The sequence below is a fragment of the Diachasmimorpha longicaudata genome, chromosome 15, assembly GCF_034640455.1.
Source record: "Diachasmimorpha longicaudata isolate KC_UGA_2023 chromosome 15, iyDiaLong2, whole genome shotgun sequence".
Taxonomy (NCBI): domain Eukaryota; kingdom Metazoa; phylum Arthropoda; class Insecta; order Hymenoptera; family Braconidae; genus Diachasmimorpha; species Diachasmimorpha longicaudata.
Genome location: NC_087239.1, coordinates 953,348 through 975,032, shown reverse-complemented (window position 1 = coordinate 975,032; position 21,685 = coordinate 953,348). Strand labels below are relative to the sequence as shown.

At 44.3% G+C, this 21,685-nt stretch overlaps 2 protein-coding genes across 2 annotated transcripts; both read left to right on the top strand.

Annotated features, from left to right (window-relative positions):
• Positions 1-368: 368 nt before the first annotated feature.
• LOC135169784 (uncharacterized) lies at positions 369-5,873 on the top strand. The gene is made up of 2 exons (XM_064135081.1): positions 369-1,778; positions 1,836-5,873. The coding sequence occupies exons 1-2, from the start codon at positions 369-371 to the stop codon at positions 5,871-5,873; spliced, it is 5,448 nt and encodes a 1,815-aa protein (XP_063991151.1).
• Positions 5,874-5,979: 106 nt separating this feature from the next.
• On the top strand, positions 5,980-19,497 carry LOC135169783 (uncharacterized). Its single transcript, XM_064135080.1, has 2 exons — positions 5,980-6,105; positions 17,350-19,497. Exons 1-2 carry the CDS (start codon positions 5,980-5,982, stop codon positions 19,495-19,497), a joined length of 2,274 nt encoding a protein of 757 aa, XP_063991150.1.
• Positions 19,498-21,685: the final 2,188 nt, after the last annotated feature.

The window sequence follows — 21,685 nt, the reverse complement described above, 5'->3', positions numbered from 1 at the left end:
ACCGGCACTTGATAGTGCCGTCTCACCACAACCAGGGCCCGCTCCTACCATTCGACAGTACCGACCCTCCATCATCGAGGGCCCGCTTCTGCCGCTCAGATAGGGATCCGCTCATCTGGGATTCTGGAATATTTTTCCGGATCATCGTCAGCAAAACCACGTTCTGGTAATTTTTTGGGAATCATTCCCATTGGCACCGCTCAGTCACAGGTATTTTCAACCCTTTTTCTTTTGATCCGTGCGGCATCAACCACGTCCAAGGTGTTATATTATTTTTTTTACCAGTTCATTCACTTTTCACTGGTTTTTTTCTTGGGTTTATTTTTTTTGGGATTTCGGAAACGCTCAATACTCATCAGCTGTCAGCTATGGCCTCCTTTGAGGTTACCCTGGGGCTGAACACGTCGAGAGGCGCATTCATCGAAAGGGTGCATAACGAACTGCTCGATAATGAGGTGGACCAGCTCACCATAACATCCCTACATGCCAAGCTGGAGATCCTCGAAACTTATTGGGAGAAGTTCGAGGCCACTCATGAGAAGCTCGTCGGTGGGAGCGCGAAGGTGGACAACGTCTTGGAGTTGTCATACTTCAAGGACAGCCTCTTTGATCGGACCATCGTACACTATCACGAGGCCAAGGGGATTCTGGTTCAGCTCATCGACAGGAAGGGGGTGTCCACCGGCTCACGTCGCTCTGCCGCAGGGGGAACAGCTCAACCTTCAACGGCTAAAAGGTGCCTGCCAGAAATTGCTCTTCCCAAATACTCTGGGGTATTCTCGGAATGGAGGTCCTTCCGAGATTTGTTCAGCTCACTGGTCGGCTCAAACCCAGATATTCCAAACGTGGAGAAGATGCATTACTTGAGGACGAGCCTCAAGGATGAGCCAGCTCGAATCATCTCCAACATCGCCATCTCTGATGACTCATTTGCCTCTGCTTGGGAACTGCTCCTTACGCGCTATGAAAATAAGCGCCTCCTCGTCTCGGCGCAGCTCGAGCGCCTACTCAACCCACCAGGGATGACCGCTCACAGTGCTCGAGAGTTAAACACTCTATTGACCACTGTCGCCGAAGCATTGAACGCTCTGGAGGCATTAGGGTCACCGACTGCTCATTGGGATCAGGTCCTCGTCTACGTGGTATCCAAACGGCTCAGCTCGAAGCTCCGAGAAGCATGGGAAGTGAAAGTCGGGTCGTCCACCGACTTCCCCAGCTTCTCAGCTTTCAAGGACTTCCTCACCGGGAGAGCTCGTGCCATGGAGAGCATGGAGATTAATACGCCCGCTCGCTCTACGGATCAGGCTACGAGGCCTGCTACTGTCAGCTCAAGAAGGCCTCCCCTGTCGGTCAAGGTGCATCATGCAGCTGCTCCACAGCCACAGCAGACCAGGCCAACTCCCAGGAACACCTCCTCAGGGAAAGTGACGTACCCCTGCTCAATGTGTCAGGCAGACCACTATCTGTCAACCTGCACATCATTTCGTCAGCTCAACGGTCCAGCTCGTCGGGAGATAGTGGAAAGGTACTATCTCTGCTACAACTGTCTCGGTCGTCATTCAGTCAAGGACTGCAGATCGCAGACGAGATGCCAGCTCTGTGGAGGTCTCCATCATACGATGCTACACTCCACCTCGACCACAGCTCCACCTAAGCCCAGTCAAGGGCCATCTTCTAGGACCGCTCAAGGTACTGCTCAAAACCAAGCTGCATCGTCATCAGCTCGACCATCTGGGGTACCAATGGTTACGTACACCTACGGGGATGGGGTCACTACTGTGAAGACCTCTGAGCCCAGACCTTCCACATCTGCGGAATGAAGGTCATCCGGACAGATTGCCGTTTCGTGCTCAGCTCGTCAGCTCGATTCTGGAATTACTGGCTGCCGTCCTGGGGTACTTCTGGCTACGAGTCTAGCTTATCTCGTGTGCCCAGATGGAGCCGCTCACCGCATTCGTCTGCTCATCGACCCAGGATCAGAGATATCTCTTATTGGGGACCAGATTGTGCGTCGTCTCGGACTTACTCGGTCCAAGACTTCACTACTTATTTCCGGAATCGGAAACTCGGCATCTGGGCCGGCACTAGGCAAGGTACCGCTCACTATACAGTCCACTCATTCTTCATTTCAGCTGAGAGTCACGGCTTATGCTCTCAGCCAGCTCACCACATCGTTACCGACGTTTACACCCGGACAGCTCAAGTGGGATCATCTTGAAGGGTTACAACTCGCTGATCCCAGCTTCCTAGCACCAGCACCAATTGACGTCTTACTTGGTGCTGACGTCTACGGTCAGCTCATCCTGCCAGAGGTCATCACACATGACCCAGGATCACCATCGGCTCAGCTCACCCGACTCGGATGGATCATCTTCGGGCCCACTGAAAGTGTTGCGTTAGCTCACACGGCCACAGCTCACCTGGCGGTATCCAATGAGGACCTCGATGGCTTACTCACCAGGTTCTGGGTCCAGGAAGAGGTTCCTGAGACTTCAGAGATACAGCTCACCGACGAGGAAGCTCAATGCGAGGAACACTTTCGGCGGACACACACCAGGGACTGCTCCGGACGTTACATTGTCCGATTACCGCTCAAGACTCCGCCCTCAGTGCTTGGGGATTCACGAACGTCAGCGCTCGCATGCCTTCACCGACTGCTCAGGAAGTTCTCCCGTGATGAGGAATACCATCAACTCTATACAGACTTCCTCAAGGAATATGAAGCCCTTGGCCATATGCGCCGGGTATCCGGACAGCTCACTCAGTCAGCTCATCGACAGCGTATGGGGGAGTACACAGCTCTCGGGACGACCTTAGCACATGAAGCTCCGGCTTCAGGAGGGTTGAGGGTCCCGAATAGCTCGTACTCCGCTCAGGCTGTCACTTCTCCGGAATATTTCTTTCCTCACCACGGTGTCGTCCGAACCAGCAGCGAGACGACTAAGCTCAGAGTCGTGTTCAACGGCTCCCATAAGACCAGCTCGGGGCAGACGCTCAATGAGATTATGCATACTGGAGCCAAACTCCAGAGAGACATTGCTGATGTACTGCTCTTCACTCGACGGCATAAGCTCATCTTCATGACGGACATCACCAAGATGTTCCGCCAAATCGGAGTACATCAGGATGATTGGCCGCTCCAACAAATACTTTGGGCCGATGCAAATGGGGACGTCACCACATATCAGCTCACCACCGTCACGTATGGAACTAGATCCGCTCCATTCCTTTCCATACGTGTCTTGAACCAGCTCGTGGAGGACGAGGGCAGTAACTATCCCCTCGCCGTGGAGCCGCTCACGAAAGGACGATATGTAGATGATATTTGCGGAGGTGCGGACTCGGAGGAGGAGTTACTCAAGACCGCTCATCACGTGACTCAACTTTGCCAATCAGGCGGCTTCCCGTTGGCAAAATGGCACTCCAACAGTGCAGGTCTGCTCAGCACACTCAGGTTGGACAGCACCTCCCACGATCAAAAGGTGATCGAGGACTCGATCACCAAAATCTTAGGAGTCTCATGGCACCCAGGCACGGACAGCTTCACGTTCTCCATCGCTCGGCCTGAAACCAACTCCATCTCAAAACGAATCATTCTGTCGGAAACCGCTCAGCTCTTCGACCCACTTGGCTTCCTCGCGCCAGTGGTGGTACGAGCGAAGATACTACTACAGGCGCTCTGGATTGAGAAACTGGGATGGGATGACCCAGTTTCCCCGACAACAGCGCATCGATGGCGACAGTTCAGGGATGAGCTCAACCAGTTGTCGGAGGTCACCGTGCCACGATGGCTAGGACTGCTCAAGGGCTTCGACGTGGAAGTCCATGGATTCTCCGACGCATCTCAGGTGGCTATGGCAGCTGTCATTTACCTGAAGGTTCCGCACCTACCTGGAAATGGTATAACGCTCGTCTGCTCCAAGACTAAAGTAGCCCCGCTCAAACGGCTGACCATCCCACGCCTGGAACTTACGGCTGCCCTGCTCCTAGCCAAGCTCATACGTTACGTTCAGGATCAGCTCAACCTCAGCGCAGCACCCACATACCTCTGGACGGATTCCTCCGTAACGCTCACATGGATCAGCTCCCACCCATCACGATGGAAAGAATTCGTGAGGAATCGTGTCGCTCTTATCCAAGAGCTAACTCAGCCAAGTCACTGGAGGCTGGTGCCTGGCAAGGAGAATCCAGCAGATTGTGCTTCTCGAGGTCTCACCGCGCAACAGTTAGCTGCACATAAGCTGTGGTGGACAGGCCCACCATGGCTACAACGGGATAGCTCATCTTGGCCAACTCACGTTCTAGAAAGGGACCTCAATGTGGACCTCGAAGAGAAACCGGGTCAGATTTACTACGGCGCCGCTCAGCAAATAGCTATTTGGGATCTCATCGATAAGTTCTCTTCGTTCAACCGACTACTTCGGATCACCGCGATCTGCTCAAGGTTCATCGCTCGGCTTAGGAGGGTTCCTAATACGTCACTCCATTATCCGCTCACGCTCAGCGAACTGGAAGACGCACGGCTCCTTTGGATCAAGCTCACCCAGACAGCTCATTTCAGGGAGGAACTACGGATCATCTCTCGCGGGGAGAAATTCACCAGGTCCCATCCGCTCACCAAGCTCACCCCGTTTATCGATCGTCAAGGGATCCTGCGTGTTGGTGGACGGCTCAGGTTCGCACAGCTCGACCCCGAGAGCAAAAATCAAGCAATCATCCCAAAGGAATCGCAACTGGCTCGCTTGCTGATAAGCCAAGCTCACCTAAGGACACTTCACGGCGGGACACAGCTCACTCTTCGTCAGCTCAGGACAGCTTACTGGATCCTCGGAGGCCGAGCTCCAGTACGCTCCTTCATCCTTAAATGCGTGAAGTGCGCTCGACAACGTGGGATACGTGCTCAACAGCTCATGGGACAGCTGCCACCAGCCCGACTCACCCCCGCTCGCGCCTTTCTCAACACGGGGGTTGATTACGCCGGCCCCATATCGCTCCGGTCATGGAAGGGACGGGGCCACAAATCATACAAGGGATGGTTGGCTATCTTTGTCTGTATGACCACCTCAGCCGTGCATCTCGAGGTAGTATCAGACTACTCAGCTGATGCATTCCTAGCGGCATACAGACGTTTCTCCAGTCGGCGCGGGATCGCTCACACCTTATTCAGCGACTGCGGTACCACCTTTCTCGGCGCTGATAAGGAGCTCAGGAGGCTATTCTTAGCAGGATCATCCGAATCTCGACAGCTCGCCCAGCTCCTCATTCAAGATGGGACTCAATGGTCCTTCAACCCTCCAAGCGCACCACACTTCGGAGGCAAATGGGAGGCGGCAGTGAAGTCGGTGAAATATCATCTCACTCGGACTATTGGGGAGGATCTGCTCACATTCGAGGAACTCACCACCTTGCTCACCCAAGTTGAGGCAGTTCTCAATTCACGGCCGCTCGAACCGCTCACTGATGATCCTGATGACTGCTCGGCTCTGACCCCAGGGCATTTCCTCATAGGCCAGGCTCCTACGACTCTTCCAGAGCCATCACTCGAGAATCTTAACATCTCTAGACTCTCCCGATGGCAGCTCATCCAACAAAAACTCCAAGGGTTCTGGAAGAGATGGTCCACAGGATATCTCCAACGTCTGCAGGCCATATCCAAGTGGTACCACCCAACTCACGACATCAATGTCGGCTCTTTAGTCCTACTCACGGACGAGAGGTTTCCTCCATCCAAGTGGCCTCTCGCCCGAGTGACCGCTCTTCACCCTGGCAAGGATGGGCTTACGCGAGTAGTCACACTCCGGACCGCTCAGGCGACGTTAACGCGCCCCATCGTTAAGCTCGTACTCCTGCCAGTACCGACGTCAAGGACCTAGAACCACATCTCAGCGCTACAGCTCGTCAGCTCATCGGCCTTCACCTGGACTTCGTCAACCCTGACGGATTTACGACCCGGCACGATCAGCGAGGTCCATCGTGAAGATGGAATCACCCGGATTGGACGGGATTTACGACCCCCCCAACGTCTCGGATGATTCCAAGCTTAGCCAGCACACCAGGGATCAGCTCTTCGGACAGCTACAGGGTGATCCACCCAGCATACGCTCTGTGAATATTTTTGATCCCCAAATTTTTGTTTTAGGTCATATTGTTCATCGACAGCTACTCTCAAGTTGCTGACGGCTGGGGAGGATGTTGGAATTCCTGGAAGCCGACCAGGATTCCATTACCAACACTAACGCCTGCTCACCGTCAGGCCAAATCATAACAACCCAGTTGTTACTAAGGGCCTATTTCACATTTTTTGGGTGATGGGGCGCCACTTTCTGGACAGCTCACAGCCATCCGGCATAAGGGGGATGCCCCACCACCGACCTCGAGGCCCCTCGAAATCGTCCGATTGAGCGATCGGGCTGCTTCGCTCGTTCACTTTTTCGTCCGGGATTCAGTAAAAGCAACACGTGTTTAACTGTGTTTCGGATATTCATTCAAAATTGTTCTTGACCGCTCAAATATTAATAATCGAGTTATAAGGCACCGCTCATTATTGAAGCATTTAACTTTCATTAATTATTAAAGTTAATTAGTTTTTTGTTAGTCAATAAATAAGTTAAGTGTCGTGTAACCGTTATCTATTTTTTTGGACCGCTCAAATCCACTCACACCGATCCCCTCCGATCCAGAACTTTCTTACAACAACTATAGAATTTAACTGTAGTAAATATATTATGCACAGAATCCATCATATGATCTACATATTGTTACGTGTCCCCCTTCGAATACTCATTCATTTGTCTATGATCTGAACTTGGTAAAAAGAACGACTGTCTTTTGGATAACATTATTCTTGATGGGTCTCTCTTCGGAGCTCTTACATGATACATCGTAATACTTCTTGTAATTAATAAACCGCCCCAAACATTTGCCAACCTGTGTCGTCTTTATTCTTCGCTGGATATAACAATATATATATATTCTTCTAAATAATTTTTTTATTCCAGTAGATGATATTTTCTTATCATTCTGAATGAAAATCTGCTAAAAAAATACGGTACATAAAAAATATATTCATAGACATTATATTACATTATTTGATTACCAAACAAAAAGCTTCAACAATCGTTACACTGGATTTTTTCAAAGTACATTAAACCCTTTTCTAACGATTCAAAATGAAGAATCCAATCTAAACCATCAGAATTAATGTTACGGTAATTGCTGAGTATGTGACCTATAACGAATTTTCCCAAATGAATCAATTAATTTACCACTAAACCAGTCAACTAAGGGATATGACATGGAGCAGATGGAGGCGATCTTAGCTAAATGACGAACTGGAAAGGGCTGAGCTGATCATATGATGACCTTTGTGGGGTTCTTATTACTGATGCATCCCCATCGCGAACCCTCGGGAATATCACGTAAAGTTGTGAGACTTGACATCGTTTAATTAGATGATGTGGTTCACGACACGTTTTATTCAGTTTAATACCTCCAATAATTTATACTTAATAAATAGCTTTAGAAGGGAAGCGGAGTTGGAGAGGCCCATCTATCTACAAGTGACATATGGGACTAAATGTTATGTCTCAGCGAGGTTGAATTCATTTGAAAGCAATTAGGGTTCGAGAGATTAGGAGTCAATTCCCTCAAGATTGATGCAAAAAATTCCACAGTTGCTACATTTGCCAGAAATTAATTATAGGTCACAAAATATGTAATTACAAATCTTACCACTAAATTGACGAATATTAACTCATTCTATCGCTGAAAAATAATGATATGTTACTCAAAACTAATCATATGGTGAACATCTAAATTTTTTTTACTCGGTGAACGTGTTCGAAACTAATTTTCTGATATCTACTAATTTCCTCGAATTTAGTAAACTATAAATATTCGATAACCTTATGAAATTTGGAAATATGTTCGTCTGCTAAGTTTTTGTAGTAATTCTGATCATACTTACGATGTGTGGAATTGAATTTATTTCTGTCGCAAAATGTGTGGATGTTATGGCAACAAGAAAAATTAAGGTAACAATTAAAATTGTTTGTGTTTTTGGGAGTTAAAAAGATGAACGAAGGGTTCAAGACCTGTTCACTCATATTAAAAATTCTTCTTCAATCGTATACTTTCCAAGTTTTTTAGATCATTAAAATGTTAGTAACGGTTTCAAATAAAAAATCCAATCTAAATCATCAAAATTCTTCTTGTCATTAGATTGAAGAAAATTACCGCATTTTGACAGCTATTTTTTATTCTCTTTCTCGCATCCGGATACTTTTGACATTCCAGGAACGAAATTTCTCTTGCTTATTACATCTCATACATTTGAATGAACTCCACATACAACATTACTTGTAAATGACTTCATTTACAAAATGCACAATGGAAAACATTGAGCGTTTTCCTCCAGAAACTCATTTAATTTACCAAAAAAATGGAAGAAAAATAAAAAAATGACGAAATATAATTTAATAATTATTATTTGATTGACTGCCACAATTTGCAGCGTCTGGTGACTTTCATGAGGTTTTACATGAACTAGTGTCATTGCTAGATATAAAAAACGGCTGAAGAATATTATTATTCATTTATTCGTTCATAGTTATATGAGATACCTATTTTATCATTTTGATAAATAATGAAAAGTTAGTCAATTATGAGAGATTAAGAAAGTCTGCATTATAACGCCACAATGCTTTGTGTATGAGCTCTCTGGCGTGACGTCCCACCCACAGAATAAAACTCTCAATTTTTAATTGTTTGTCCAGTGGCCGAAAAATTCGTCCATTTCATAAATAGTTGTATTGGCGATAAATTAATTAACACCTTCACCTTCGACTATATCACGTGCATCATTTATGCCCCATAAATAATTAATTTTCACAATAAACACATCGATATTGTGTAGACACATGATAACTACGGGTTCATTTCACTGTCTTCACAATATGTTCATTTATTGAAAAGAGGGCAAACATCGATATTATCAATATCTCGAAAGTCTGTCACGCTTATTCTCATTCCTCATTGGCTCAATCGTCCCAGGCGGCTGATTTGAATTCCGAACCCATTTAATTTTGAAATTTGCAATGATTTTTATGTAGGGGTGTTCTATAGGGATTTTTTCAATTTATTTTTATTTTATTAACTCGAAAGTCTGTCACGCTGATCCCTCATTGGTTTACAAGTGTCTACTAAGGCGGCTAATTTGAATTCAAAACTCTAACTTTGAGATTTTCAATTACTTTTATAATTTCAACGCACCTTCGGTCTCGGTCTCGTATAAGTATCATTCGAAATACCACAAAATTTGTGTCTCGTTATAATGTTATAAATTTAATATGAATAAAAAGCCGCATAAAATTTCAGATTAACAAAGAATTTAATAATACGACCAAAAGGATTTTCCATTGAATTTTTTAGTGTTGAATATGCAAGTCCAATGGAAAATATTACATACATATTTCATTATTTTAAAAATAATGAGAATTACCAAATTATAGATGTGGTAAAAGCAGGATAAATGTCCATCGTTTGTTTATCAAGTGGTAACATTTGCTTATCAAAGTTATAAAGCCATCCGTCCATCAATATTGGATTACGCTCTCCTTTTATTTACCGGGACAGGAGCGCAAAAAACGGCCGGGTTTTTCCGAACGATCAGCATTCTGAAAAATGATCAAAAACACGCTAGCCCGACCATCCCCTCCACAATCGATCACACTTTCTCCTGTACGAATACATACGGAAAGAACTTTTGGATAAATATTACACCTCTAGAGGGTGAAACGTCGCCCGAATTGATAATCAACCACTTTTTAGGTCAAGTTTTGTTGTGAAAATTAGACTCGGGAGGCTAGTTTTTATGATAAAACTAACTTTCATCCCTCGTTTGGCCCCCTCAAGGTCTAATTTTGACCTAAATTTTTTTTCCGTGCCCTAAAATCGATTCCATCCTCCACAGATTCAATCAACTCGCGTCAAACTGTGCAGTTTTCAGACTTGACTTCTACAACAATCAGAATCCAAATACTAGATCTCGGAAAACTTGCGATCAATCCGCAGTGATTCGTTCGGGAATAATTCCAAAGGAAAAGTACTTTCTGGATAATGTTTTCCCTCGTCTAAGTGTTGGCCTAGTCTTGATGTCCCAAGCCTTGGTGGCTATACCATGAGCCAGTTGGTGCATATGTATACCATTGGCTGCAGACTGGCCCAATATTGAAGCGCCCATACTTGGCTAAGTGTTGGCCTAACTTTGAAGTTCCTTCACTCCTGGCCTATTATTGCCCTATCATCGCGATACCAATCTTCAACGGTTCTATAGTCGGCGGAATGCTGGTCTTCAAGGGTTATACCAATGATTATCTTGTCCATGTTGGTCCATCCTATAGTTAGAGATTGTCATTAAGTGTATGGATGACTTGGGTCAATCTTGGGCCGTTGTTGGTGCCACAAGAGTATGAACGCAAGATCTCAACGAAGGAATGGAGCCAATGATTGGCGATTGGCAAACTGTACATGGGAAACAGCCTTCGACATGGCAAAGGAAATTCGGAAACTTTTTCGTCAACATTGAACGGGCCCCGTTTCTCCGTCGAGCTGACTAAATCGTCGGATCGCAGCGGGTGCACGGAGAGAAAAATCTGAGAATTTTTATAGTGTGACTTGGATAAAAATTACTATGCTGCCTTACAATCTCGGCGGAAACTGCAAGTCTCAGAAAAATTACTATGCCGTCTAGCAAATTTTCTTTATCTGCTTAGGAAAACTTCGATATCGGTCTCGTAAAAATTGAAAGTCTGATGGGTACGAGGAGGTGGGCTCTAAACGGATGTTCCAAAACGTCCATGACGAAGTCCAACGTCGGCAATAGTCGGCTACATTCGGCGCTCATCGTTGACCAGTCAGAAGGAGTTACCGAAAAACTGCTTTGTGGCACAGTAAAAAATGAAGAAAGGCATAATAAAATAAACGGATTTAGATAGGGATTTTTAAAAGATTTCTATCAATTTTTCATTTAAATTCAAATAAAATGTGATAGACCTTCAAATTTTACGAAGCCACATATAATTAATTACCAAATGTATTACAAAATTTACGGTATTTATAGGAATCTTTAGGTTTAAATAAAACACATGCTAGTATTCGAGTATTTTGCACAGGAATTTTTCACAGATTTTTCTCTCCGTCTGACTAGTCAATGGTTGCTATACATTTTGAAAATACAATCTTTGCAGACTTTATAAAATGTGTTACTTGATCATCAACATGATCTATTCAATATGACAGCAAAAAAACATCATGTCATGAAATTATCGGATATTGTCAATTTGAGAGATTGTTTTTTATTTAACGAATGGTAATCAATTTTCATTATGCGAATATCAGAGCGGGAAATAAAATCTAGTGGAAGTAATAAGACGTACGCATGGGTAAAAGTGAAATCGTGGTATAAACCTGAGTGCTGTATCTTTGGAACAGCCTGACGTTTATTACATGTTCATGAATGCTTGTATGAACGAATTCCAAGGCTCGTTATGTTTAGGGAAGTGTTATGCGTGAAATCATATGGCGCGAAGTCCAACGGATATCCGTAATAATTCTGTTGAACTCCATGTCTTCTGGGGATGTTTGGTTCATTTATTTCTTTTCGTTCTCGAGATATTAGTTTCTCATTAGAGATTGAACGAGCAATAGTGCATGAAGGAAATTTTGTAGCATGAATTATTTAGTTCTTTAGTAACACTGCAGCCGTCTACATGAATTTATTTTCCGCTGAGTTAATTTTTTGTTGCTGATTCTTCAGCATGCAGGTTCCCAATTAGATAATTAGAACACAGATTCAAAATTCTGTTTATTATTAATTTTCTTCCGATTTTAGAATTAATTTTGCAATGTCTAGTTATTCTCGGATTCCGAAATAAATTTCTTAAAGTTGGGTTCTAATTTTTTGATCGAAATTTTTGTCAGGGATCGGGAATTCCTTCTTAGTTCTTCTTAAGATAATCAGTTAGAAACCGGATAGATTTTCGTTACCGATAATTGGTTGTTCATGTCGCTTGACGGGTTTAGTCAATTCGAAATGAACTCGAATTCGGATGTTTTCAGCGGAGATTTCAATGATGTCAAAAGAAATGGTGTCGATGTTTTCAGGAATTATGTTGGGACCTGTATGTGTGCACGCGATTATTTTATATATTCGGTATCGTGGCATTTGAAGCAATAGTTATTAAATTGTATAAAATTCCAAAGCTCATCTCCTAGGATATCTAAAAGAAATGTTGGCTGCATGTGTCCTTCACTTAGCCCATGCCATGACCTGGCCATTAACTACTTTAGTCTGGAATGGTTTATACAACGAAATAATAAGAAAATTTAAACTTAATATGAGTTCCTCTTGCCAGAAGAAGTAGGCGAGCCCTGAATGGGTTTGTAAAATTAGTTTTGCGTTAGTTACATTCGAAGGAAGAAGTAGTCTCTTCTAATCTATTGTCCACAATACCAACTTGGTACAATAAACTTTATATCTCACAAGTGCAACATTCCCTTTATTATTTCAAGGCGCATCCGTCTAATTTCGCGTACGCAGCATATACACAATTTCAACGAATGTGTGAAGGTTCATGTCATATGCCTATACGCTTCTAAACAAATTACATGAGGTGATTTTATCAAATACAAACTATTTCTGTATTGCAAACATTGAACTTACCAATTTATATCGCGATTACACATCTAAATAACACAAGTAAGTATTGACATATATAAATTCATCACAAAAAAATTTCAACATTCAAACTCAAATTGTATACTCCAACATAAATACAAATCAACATAACACCACATTCCGAGGTTTCAACATTTTTCACCCTTATAAAATTATTCTCCATATAATTTTATAAGAAAATTTAGTCCAGACTCGGATTTGAACCCATGACAATTCCATCTCCATCATATAGAGAGGGGGGGAGCAATGATTTGCGCCGTCATTAAAAGGTTATGAATGAATTTGAAACCCAACACTTGAAGAAACCGTCGGAAAGCTTTCTTTCAGCGAAGTTTACGACACATTTGAATTTTTCAACCGTCATCATGATAATCAAAATAACAAATTTAACTATCATAATATCTTCTAATTTAGAGTTCATGGTACCCTAGGTACGTGGCCTCTTCCGATTTCCATGACAGTTACACATATCGTAAAGGACTCAAAACTAAAGGACACGTAGTTTTTTTTAAACTACGGTTTATAATAACAACTTGCTCTGCAGTGGAATCGAAAAATCAGTCGTTGAAATCGTAAATTTCCAATGTCAATTTTCTCCCTCGCGTGTCGGCAATTTAAAAAATAGGAGCACTTCAGCTTTCAATCCTTTGCAATTTATGTAAGCTTCGTCGCAATCGTTAGTGATATTGGAATGATTATGCAACTGTAACTTACGTTCATTTAATGATAATTTAGGGTGATCTTAAATGTTATTTACGCTTGAACTTCAAGCGGAAAGACGTGTCAGAAAGCGTAAAAGACGACTTCATAAACGTAATTTACATCTAGTTTTTTGTGTATCTACTGACCTTAACTTTTCACCACATGCACACTACGAGGGTAATTCACTTTGCTTGAACACAGTATTCGGATGAAGATCGAAAGGAATATTGGTACTCCCGTTTGTCATCTCACATCGCCAATCGATAATGATAATAGCGGGGAGGAAGACATCTCGACGAGTACTGGAAAGTGAATTCGGCCTCTTTCTTCACCGAGGTCCTCTCACCAATCGAATGTATCATTTTTTTTGAGATTTTATGTGTTGATATATTTACCTGAATATAAACTGTTGTCAAATCAAATGCTCGGGGAATACTGGAGTTAATATAAAAAGTTTATTAAGAGCTATAGGATCTTATTGTAGATGTAAAAAAAAGGTGATCTTTGTGGAGAAACATTGCAAATAGACATGGATGGTACAGGGCTGCAAGCCTGTACAATAGAAGTACCTAGACAGTCATATTTTGTGGGTTTATGAGAGGCCCAAACGTGTGACAGGGGAAAATCGTTTCCAGCCAGCGAGGTCAGAGACGCGTGGATCACGTGACGCTGGTAGGGCCTACTCTAGAGTTCATAGAAGGTAGTAAAAATATAGATGAGGTGTGGAAAGAATGCCACCCTAAGCGTTCTGTAAGAGTAGCGTATTGTTTAACTGAGAGTCAAGTAGTGAAAAAATAACAAGTTTCTTTAAATTGACCAGCTGACCAATAAAAAACATGATCGGCTAACCCCCACCACCACCACCCCTCCCCTACCACCACAGGGAAAGCTATATGAGGACTACCCCTAAACATCGGAGCTTATTGCCCTGAAGATGCAGACTGCAATGCTTGCGAAACTTCGGTGCAATGCTGAAACTAGACGCGGCATCCATCCCGAAGCCAATCATGTCATTAATCATGACCGCGAAAGCCTTAAAACTAAGAACATGTTATAGTGTTTAATAGTGTATAGTGATATTAATAAATATGTATCTGCTAAACTTCTGTGTCTTTGCGACAAACTTCCTTTGACCCACATATCCCATATAATATTATTGTTATTAACTTTAAAAGAAGAAGAAATATAAAATAATATAACTCATATTAAAAACTACTACCGTGAACTGAATACTATTTACCATGAATTAGCTTTTCAGTGACCGATCCGGAAATTTGAAGAAATTGCTTCATTAATGGCACTCCAGGTGGAACTTGTTTCGTAATATCTTCAGGACGGACAGAAGAGTACCTGAGATGATATTAATTACAATTATGTTCAATTTATGGAAATATAAACTGTAGGATAGAAAAATTATATGCAAGATGTACTGATAAGCAGTAGTTTTAGGAAGTTTGTCAGATCGTTTATCATAGACATAATCTTGTGAAAGTCATTCCATAATAGAATTGGTCTTAAAGTGGACAAGAGCAGAATCAAATTGCTAATTATCTCTAAAGCGTAACAATCTTTTTTGATGGATAAATTCATGACAACCAGTTGACAACCAACCAGTTGATTATCGGAAAAGGATTCTTTGAGGTGAGGAATTTCCTTCGGTTACCAAAAAACCAGTCATCCTCAGTAGATCAACAGTTTTTCTCTCAATTGTACGAGCGAGGTTTTTCCTAAGTTTGACGTAAACTCTGGTGTCCTCCAGTATTGTCTTATAAAAATTACTGTACCAGGTACCAACATCGAGGTGTTAAATGCTAGAATACTAAAATGTGTTTTACTCACATAGAAATTTCTATCAATACCGTAATTTTGGTCATACATTTTCTAAATATTGATATGTGACTTCATAAAATTTTTTATGTGAATTTAAGGAAAAATTAAGAGAAATCTTTTAACAATTCCTGTCTAGGCCAGTTTATTTTATTGTGTCTTCATTCATTTTTTACTGCGCCACACAATAATTTTTCTGTAACTCATTGTGATTAGTTAAGGATGAAAGCCGAATATAGACGACTATTACCGACGTTGAAATATCATTAGCTGATAGATATTCAGACGTATTTTGCAATTTGAGCGCATTCGGCGATTCAAAATGCACTCGGAACATTTAAGTGGGCTTATTATAATTTTCAATTGCAATTAAAATAATTGCAGAGTGCTGTGAAAAAATTCTGCGCTTTCAGATAAGAAATATTCGACCATCGCGGAAAATTGCCTACCATCATATTGTACTCTAATTAATAGCAACACACGTAATTTTTATGAAATAATTCTTTATTTGTATGGAAAGTCTCTAAAGCGAATCTTAACGATAAACGAAGGACCGTTAAAAACTAAAATTCATCTGAATTTCTAAGACTGATTTTTCATTTGTTTTGTGTAATAAACGTGAGGTTTGAATGTTTTGAATATCGAAAAGGTGACTTACAAAATTTCTAACGTAATTACCACTCGTAACTGTTTGAATTCACAGGATTTTTTGCGCGTATTCGATGTGTCATAAGATTATTCCCGTGGTTTTTTGCAATGGTGGTCGAGATAGGACCACAACGAGGAAAGCCGTCTTATCAGTTATCCTCAAAAGGAATAGGAAAAACTATCGGACGTGGCGGAGAAGTTGGTGAGCTTCTCATTATTCGGTCATGCTTGATGAATTGTTGCAACGCTGCGGTTATTCCGAACATTCAGACGTTTTTGCTTCAATTCGCTTCGGTACTTCATACCATAATAGATTTTGCTGGGAGAACGATTCGTGATCATTGTTATGAAGTTCTGTGCAACAACGATGAAGATTAGTTTGGATTGCGTAATACGATCAGACTATTCAACACATGAAAGATGTAGAAGTGCGATCATGATATTTGTCAAGGAACGTGTGCCCACGTAATTTGTATTTTCCATCTTCTCTGATCACAAAGTATATTCGGATGCTTAGAAATGTCGGCAAATTTCATGATATGTCATATGATGGTAGCATGATAAGTTTTATATCGCTAGTATATAGCATTTATAGATTTTATACCGCTAGTGTGCATAGGGGCCAGATAGAACGAGGGGCAAAGCAGACTCCCCAGGAGCAAAATGAACCACGGAATTTTTGTTAAACCTATATATATATATACAGGGTGTCCCAGAATTGCACGTCCAGACTTTAAACTTAAGTTGGGGGTGAAATTCTGGATCGAAAAGTCCTGAGCGACTTTTTGATCAGACGCACCCTCTTCAACTTATTCAGAGTTGAAGTTGGACGAATCAGGGGCGTGGAATACCCGGTCGCACGACGGTGAGGAAAACGTTCGAGTGTGGTGGTGTCCCCACCATACCATACTGCTCCCCTGCGGCGGAAGAAAGAGATGACTGGCGGCGGTGGGTAAGAGGAAGGGGGGATGAAAAAATGAACACCTGTGGTGACTACGTCGCCACTACACCCTGGCATTCCCGGGTAAATTCCCCAATCCTGTCTAGACCTTTCAAAACCCATTAGACCTAGCACCTACCCGACCGACGCCATCCCTACCATAAAAACCTGGGGAATAACCCAGAACTGTCCCAGCGAAGAACCCAACCTTCCTGTGCACCTAGCCGGCATCACGACGTCACGTGTCGAGAATACGATGCCGAGCCAATCACAGTCGAGATCCCTAGTATCCCTTCTCCTGTTTCCCAAACATTCGCACGCTCACACTTTCCGCACATTTTTCCACACTCTACAGTTACTCACCAGCCAGCACTTGGACACATTCAACGCTCACACTTGTAGGATTAATAAATAAACTCTCGTTCATACGACCGACCTGGTGTTATCTTCCATTTGCTCACCTCCACAAATTGGTGACCCCGACGTGATCCAGCAGGAATTCGTGGACGCCGAGCAACGACAACCCAGCAGACGCCACGTGGTCGTGGAACGAGATCGGCCACTACAGCAACGAGCACCATCCGACGAGTGTACCTCACCACCATCGCAGGCCATGTGGTCTCCACAGCAGCAGCAGAACCTGATGGAGGGTATGGCCCAAATCAGCCGAGTAGCCGTGCAACTAGGAGAGTTCACACCGGAGGACCCTGAACTCTTCTTCGGCATCGCCGACCACAGTTTTCACGCAGCCGGGATCACTTCCGAATCAACAAAGTTCGGCCATATCTGCGGGAAGCTCTCCAGGTCAAGGTACGCCACCGACGTGAGGGATATCATCCTGAACCCTCCGGCGGACAACCCCTACACTTATTTAAAGACGGAGCTCATAAAGCGCCTGAGCTCTTCGCAGGAGGAAAAGATCCGGATGCTGCTAGAAAGCGCAGAAATTGGAGACATGAGGCCGTCTCAGATTCTGCGCCACCTGAAGAGCTTAGCAGGACCCAGCTTCCCGGACGACGCTCTCCGGACACTGTGGGTCACGCGCCTTCCAGCCGACGTCCAGGTGTTATTGGCCACCCAGCGCAAGGCCTCCCTCGACGACGCTGCAGATCTGGCCGACAAGACCATCCAGATCCTGAGACCAAGGATCCCGCCTGCTGCTCCGCAGGTCGCTGAGGCAGCGGCTCACAGCATCGAGGCGCTTCTGAGCCTCAAGCTGTCCCAGATGGCCCTCGACCTCGAGGGAAAACTCGGCGTCCTACAGTCGGAAATCGAGAGCCTGAAGCGGTCCAGCAGAGGAGACGGAGGATCCCCCCGCGGCCACAACTTCAGGCGAGAGAGGTCCAGGTCGCGCTCCACCCACCGGCAGCAGGGAACCGACCGGCTCTGCTGGTATCACTGGAGATTCGGCCCCGACGCCCGGCAGTGCACGAAATCCTGCAGCTTCACCGCAGGGAAACGGATCGGGCAGTCACTAATGGCGGCTAGTGACTCTGCCCCAACGACGCGCCGCCTCTTCATCACCGATCAGGACACCAAGGTGCGGTTCCTGATCGACACCGGAACCGATTTGTGTGTGTTCCCACGACGTCTAGTGCGTGGGCCGCAACGCAAGTCATCCTACGAGCTCTCGGCGGCGAACGGCAGCACCATTGCGACGTATGGTACGGTTTCCATGGATCTCAACCTGAAGCTGCGGCGGGCATTTCCGTGGAGCTTCGTCATCGCCGACGTCTCCAAACCCATCATCGGAGCAGACTTCTTGTTCCACTACGGACTCTTGGAGGACCTCCACAACGGCAGACTCGTGGACTCCATCACCTCGCTCACCTCACCCGGGCAAGTCGAAGTGTTCGATTTCCCGAGCATTAAAACGGTGACAGGCAATTCACGGTACCACGAGCTCCTTCAACAGTTCCCCAACCTCACCAGACCCGATGGAACCGGGACATCTCCGCGGCACGACACCAAACATCACATTCAGACCACACCAGGACCTCCAGTCTCCAGCAAACCACGACGTTTGGCCCCAGACCGCCTGGCCGATGCCAAAAGAGAATTCAGCGCCATGGTGCAACGAGGTACAGCCCGACCTTCGAATAGCCCATGGTCTTCACCTCTCCACATGGCCAAGAAGAAGACGGATGACTGGAGACCATGCGGAGACTACCGTGCGCTCAACGCTTGCACCGTTCCAGACCGCTACCCAGTGCGACACATCCAGGACTTATCGCAGGCACTCCGAGGCAAGGAGATCTTTTCGACGATCGACCTGGTTCGGGCGTACCACCAAATACCGGTCGCCGAGGCGGACATCCCGAAGACAGCAATCACCACACCATTCGGTATGTACAAGTTCCCCTACATGTCGTTCGGTCTTCGCAACGCCGCCCAGACCTTTCAACGCTTCATTGACGAGGTACTACGGGACCTGGACTTTTCCTACGCGTACATCGACGACATCCTGATAGCGTCCGAAACCCCAGAGCAACACCGGTACCATCTGAGGACCTTATTCGAACGCCTCCAGTCCTATGGCCTCCTCATCAACCCACAGAAGTGTGTGTTCGGCCAACCAGAAGTGAAGTTCCTGGGCTACCTGGTGTCCAAGGAGGGCACACGTCCATTGCCGAAAAAAGTCTAAGCCATCCTGGACTATCCAGCACCAACAACGGCGAAGCAGCTCCGACAGTTCTTGGGTATGTTAAATTTTTACCGTAGATTTATACCTAGGACTGCACAGGACCAGGCACCGCTCAACGGACTCCTGGTGGGCAACACCAAGGGTAGAACTCCCATCAGCTGGACCCCAGAAGCCCACACGGCTTTCACCACCTGCAAGGCCAGACTAGCAGACGCAGCACTCCTGGCCCACCCCAAGGCCGACGCCAACCTTGCGCTCATCTGTGACGCCTCCAACCACACCGTAGGTGCAGCATTGCAGCAACGAGTCAACGGGGACTGGGAACCATTGGCTATCTTCTCGAAGAAGCTCAGTCCAGCGCAAGCAAAGTGGAGCGCATTCCACCGTGAGCTCCTGGCAATCTACCTCGCCATCAAACATTTCAGGCATATGGTAGAAGCCAGGGTCACTAAATTTCGAAAATAGAAATTCCACAACAAACTCCTTTTTTGTAAACAGCGTGTTAGGGGAGTGAATAATTAAAAAGAAACTCAAACTAACTATTACACGCCGAGTGGGTCCTTTGTGTAATTAGTTCAAGATTTGTTTTGAATTGTTTGGAATGAGTGAGGATGTGATAGGTGAATATAGGAAGACTTGGATCGTCGGGATTAAACACTTCACTTGATTCACTGTTTTTCCGTTTATTCAAATAAAAAGTATACATTATTATTTGATGTAACTACTAAGAGGTTCTAAGTTCTACTGACTAATCATTTCAAAAATTAATATTAGTTTGTGAAAATGGAGGTGGTAGTTCCCAATAAATTAATGAAAATTAGAGGTTTCCCATTGGTGGAAATGCAAAGGAGGTGAGAAAAATAACTATATTTGGGAAATTGGAATCAAAGGAAAAAATGATGAGAAATACCAAAAATTCTGAATGCGCAGTATGACACGCAACATAGCGAGTTTTCTCCATCCAAACGAGAAGCTTCAACACGAGCGATTTCTGCTTAGAGACAACTATTTAAGAGTCTAAGAATATTTCAAGTTGGATGTACCGAAGTCCCTTTGTCATCACAATAAGAATGTAGCTGACTTACCTTCCGACGATAATGAGAGGTTTCGTCATTGTTTTTTCCATTATACTCTACAACATTATCCTCAACTATATATTCTTTCATTCACCGAATATTTTTTTATCCATTTTTTAATGGAGTGCGGTCGGTAAGAAAATCGACGCAACGCTGGTGGCACGACCAGTTATGTAGTAGAATAATTCCGGGCGACGTTGTCACTCCTAGAGTTGTTTGCATTTTGTGGCCGGAAATAGAGAGTGGACTGGTCAGTGGTGCACGGTGATACTGAATTATTATTTATCAGTGAGTTTAAAGTAACTGAACTCTGCGCGTTTTTCAACTCTACGAGCTTTGAATTGGGTGGTACGGAACGCTTTGGCAACCTCGCCTTCAAAAGTGGACGGCACCGCGCTTAGTGGGGGGGGGGCTCCGTTCGTACTTGTTCAACTATACAAATAATCAACTGTACAGAGAATTTTCAAACGGTGAGAGCACCACTGTGCAGGGATTCAACTGTCGAGAGAAAAAACTATCAATCTCTACCTTGTCGACGCTGTTTAAATCACCCTGCGCCGCCTGTACAGATGTGGCTATGCCTAGTTTTTTCTCTCGACAGTTGAATCCCTGCACAGTGGTGCTCTCACCGTTTGAAAATTCTCTGTACAGTTGATCATTTCTACCGTTGAACAAGTACGAACGGAGCCGCCCCCCCCCCCCGCTTAGTACGGAACTATTTACCTTCATTTTTGGTGTGTTTCCTCAGAGGAACTAACTAAAAAGACTGAAGGGCTACAACACCCTGCACCTGATGACTCACATTAGCAATGTCCCAGTCGCACACCTCTGTTTAGACTCAAGAAAACAGACCACACACATCACACCCCAAACTTGTCAGAATTTTCACCCATGAAAATGTTTTTCAATATCAAGTGGGAACACGAGAATAAAAGCAACACAAATCGTACAAAGATCCATTCCATCTAACTGTAAATTAATTTTGATAAACAGTTTGAAATGAAAACTCCAATAATTATAATTAATTATAATGAAAAATATATAATATAGAAAAATTATAAAATATGTTTCGCTTTCTGCTGAGAAAAATACATGACAATAGGCATTTTCAT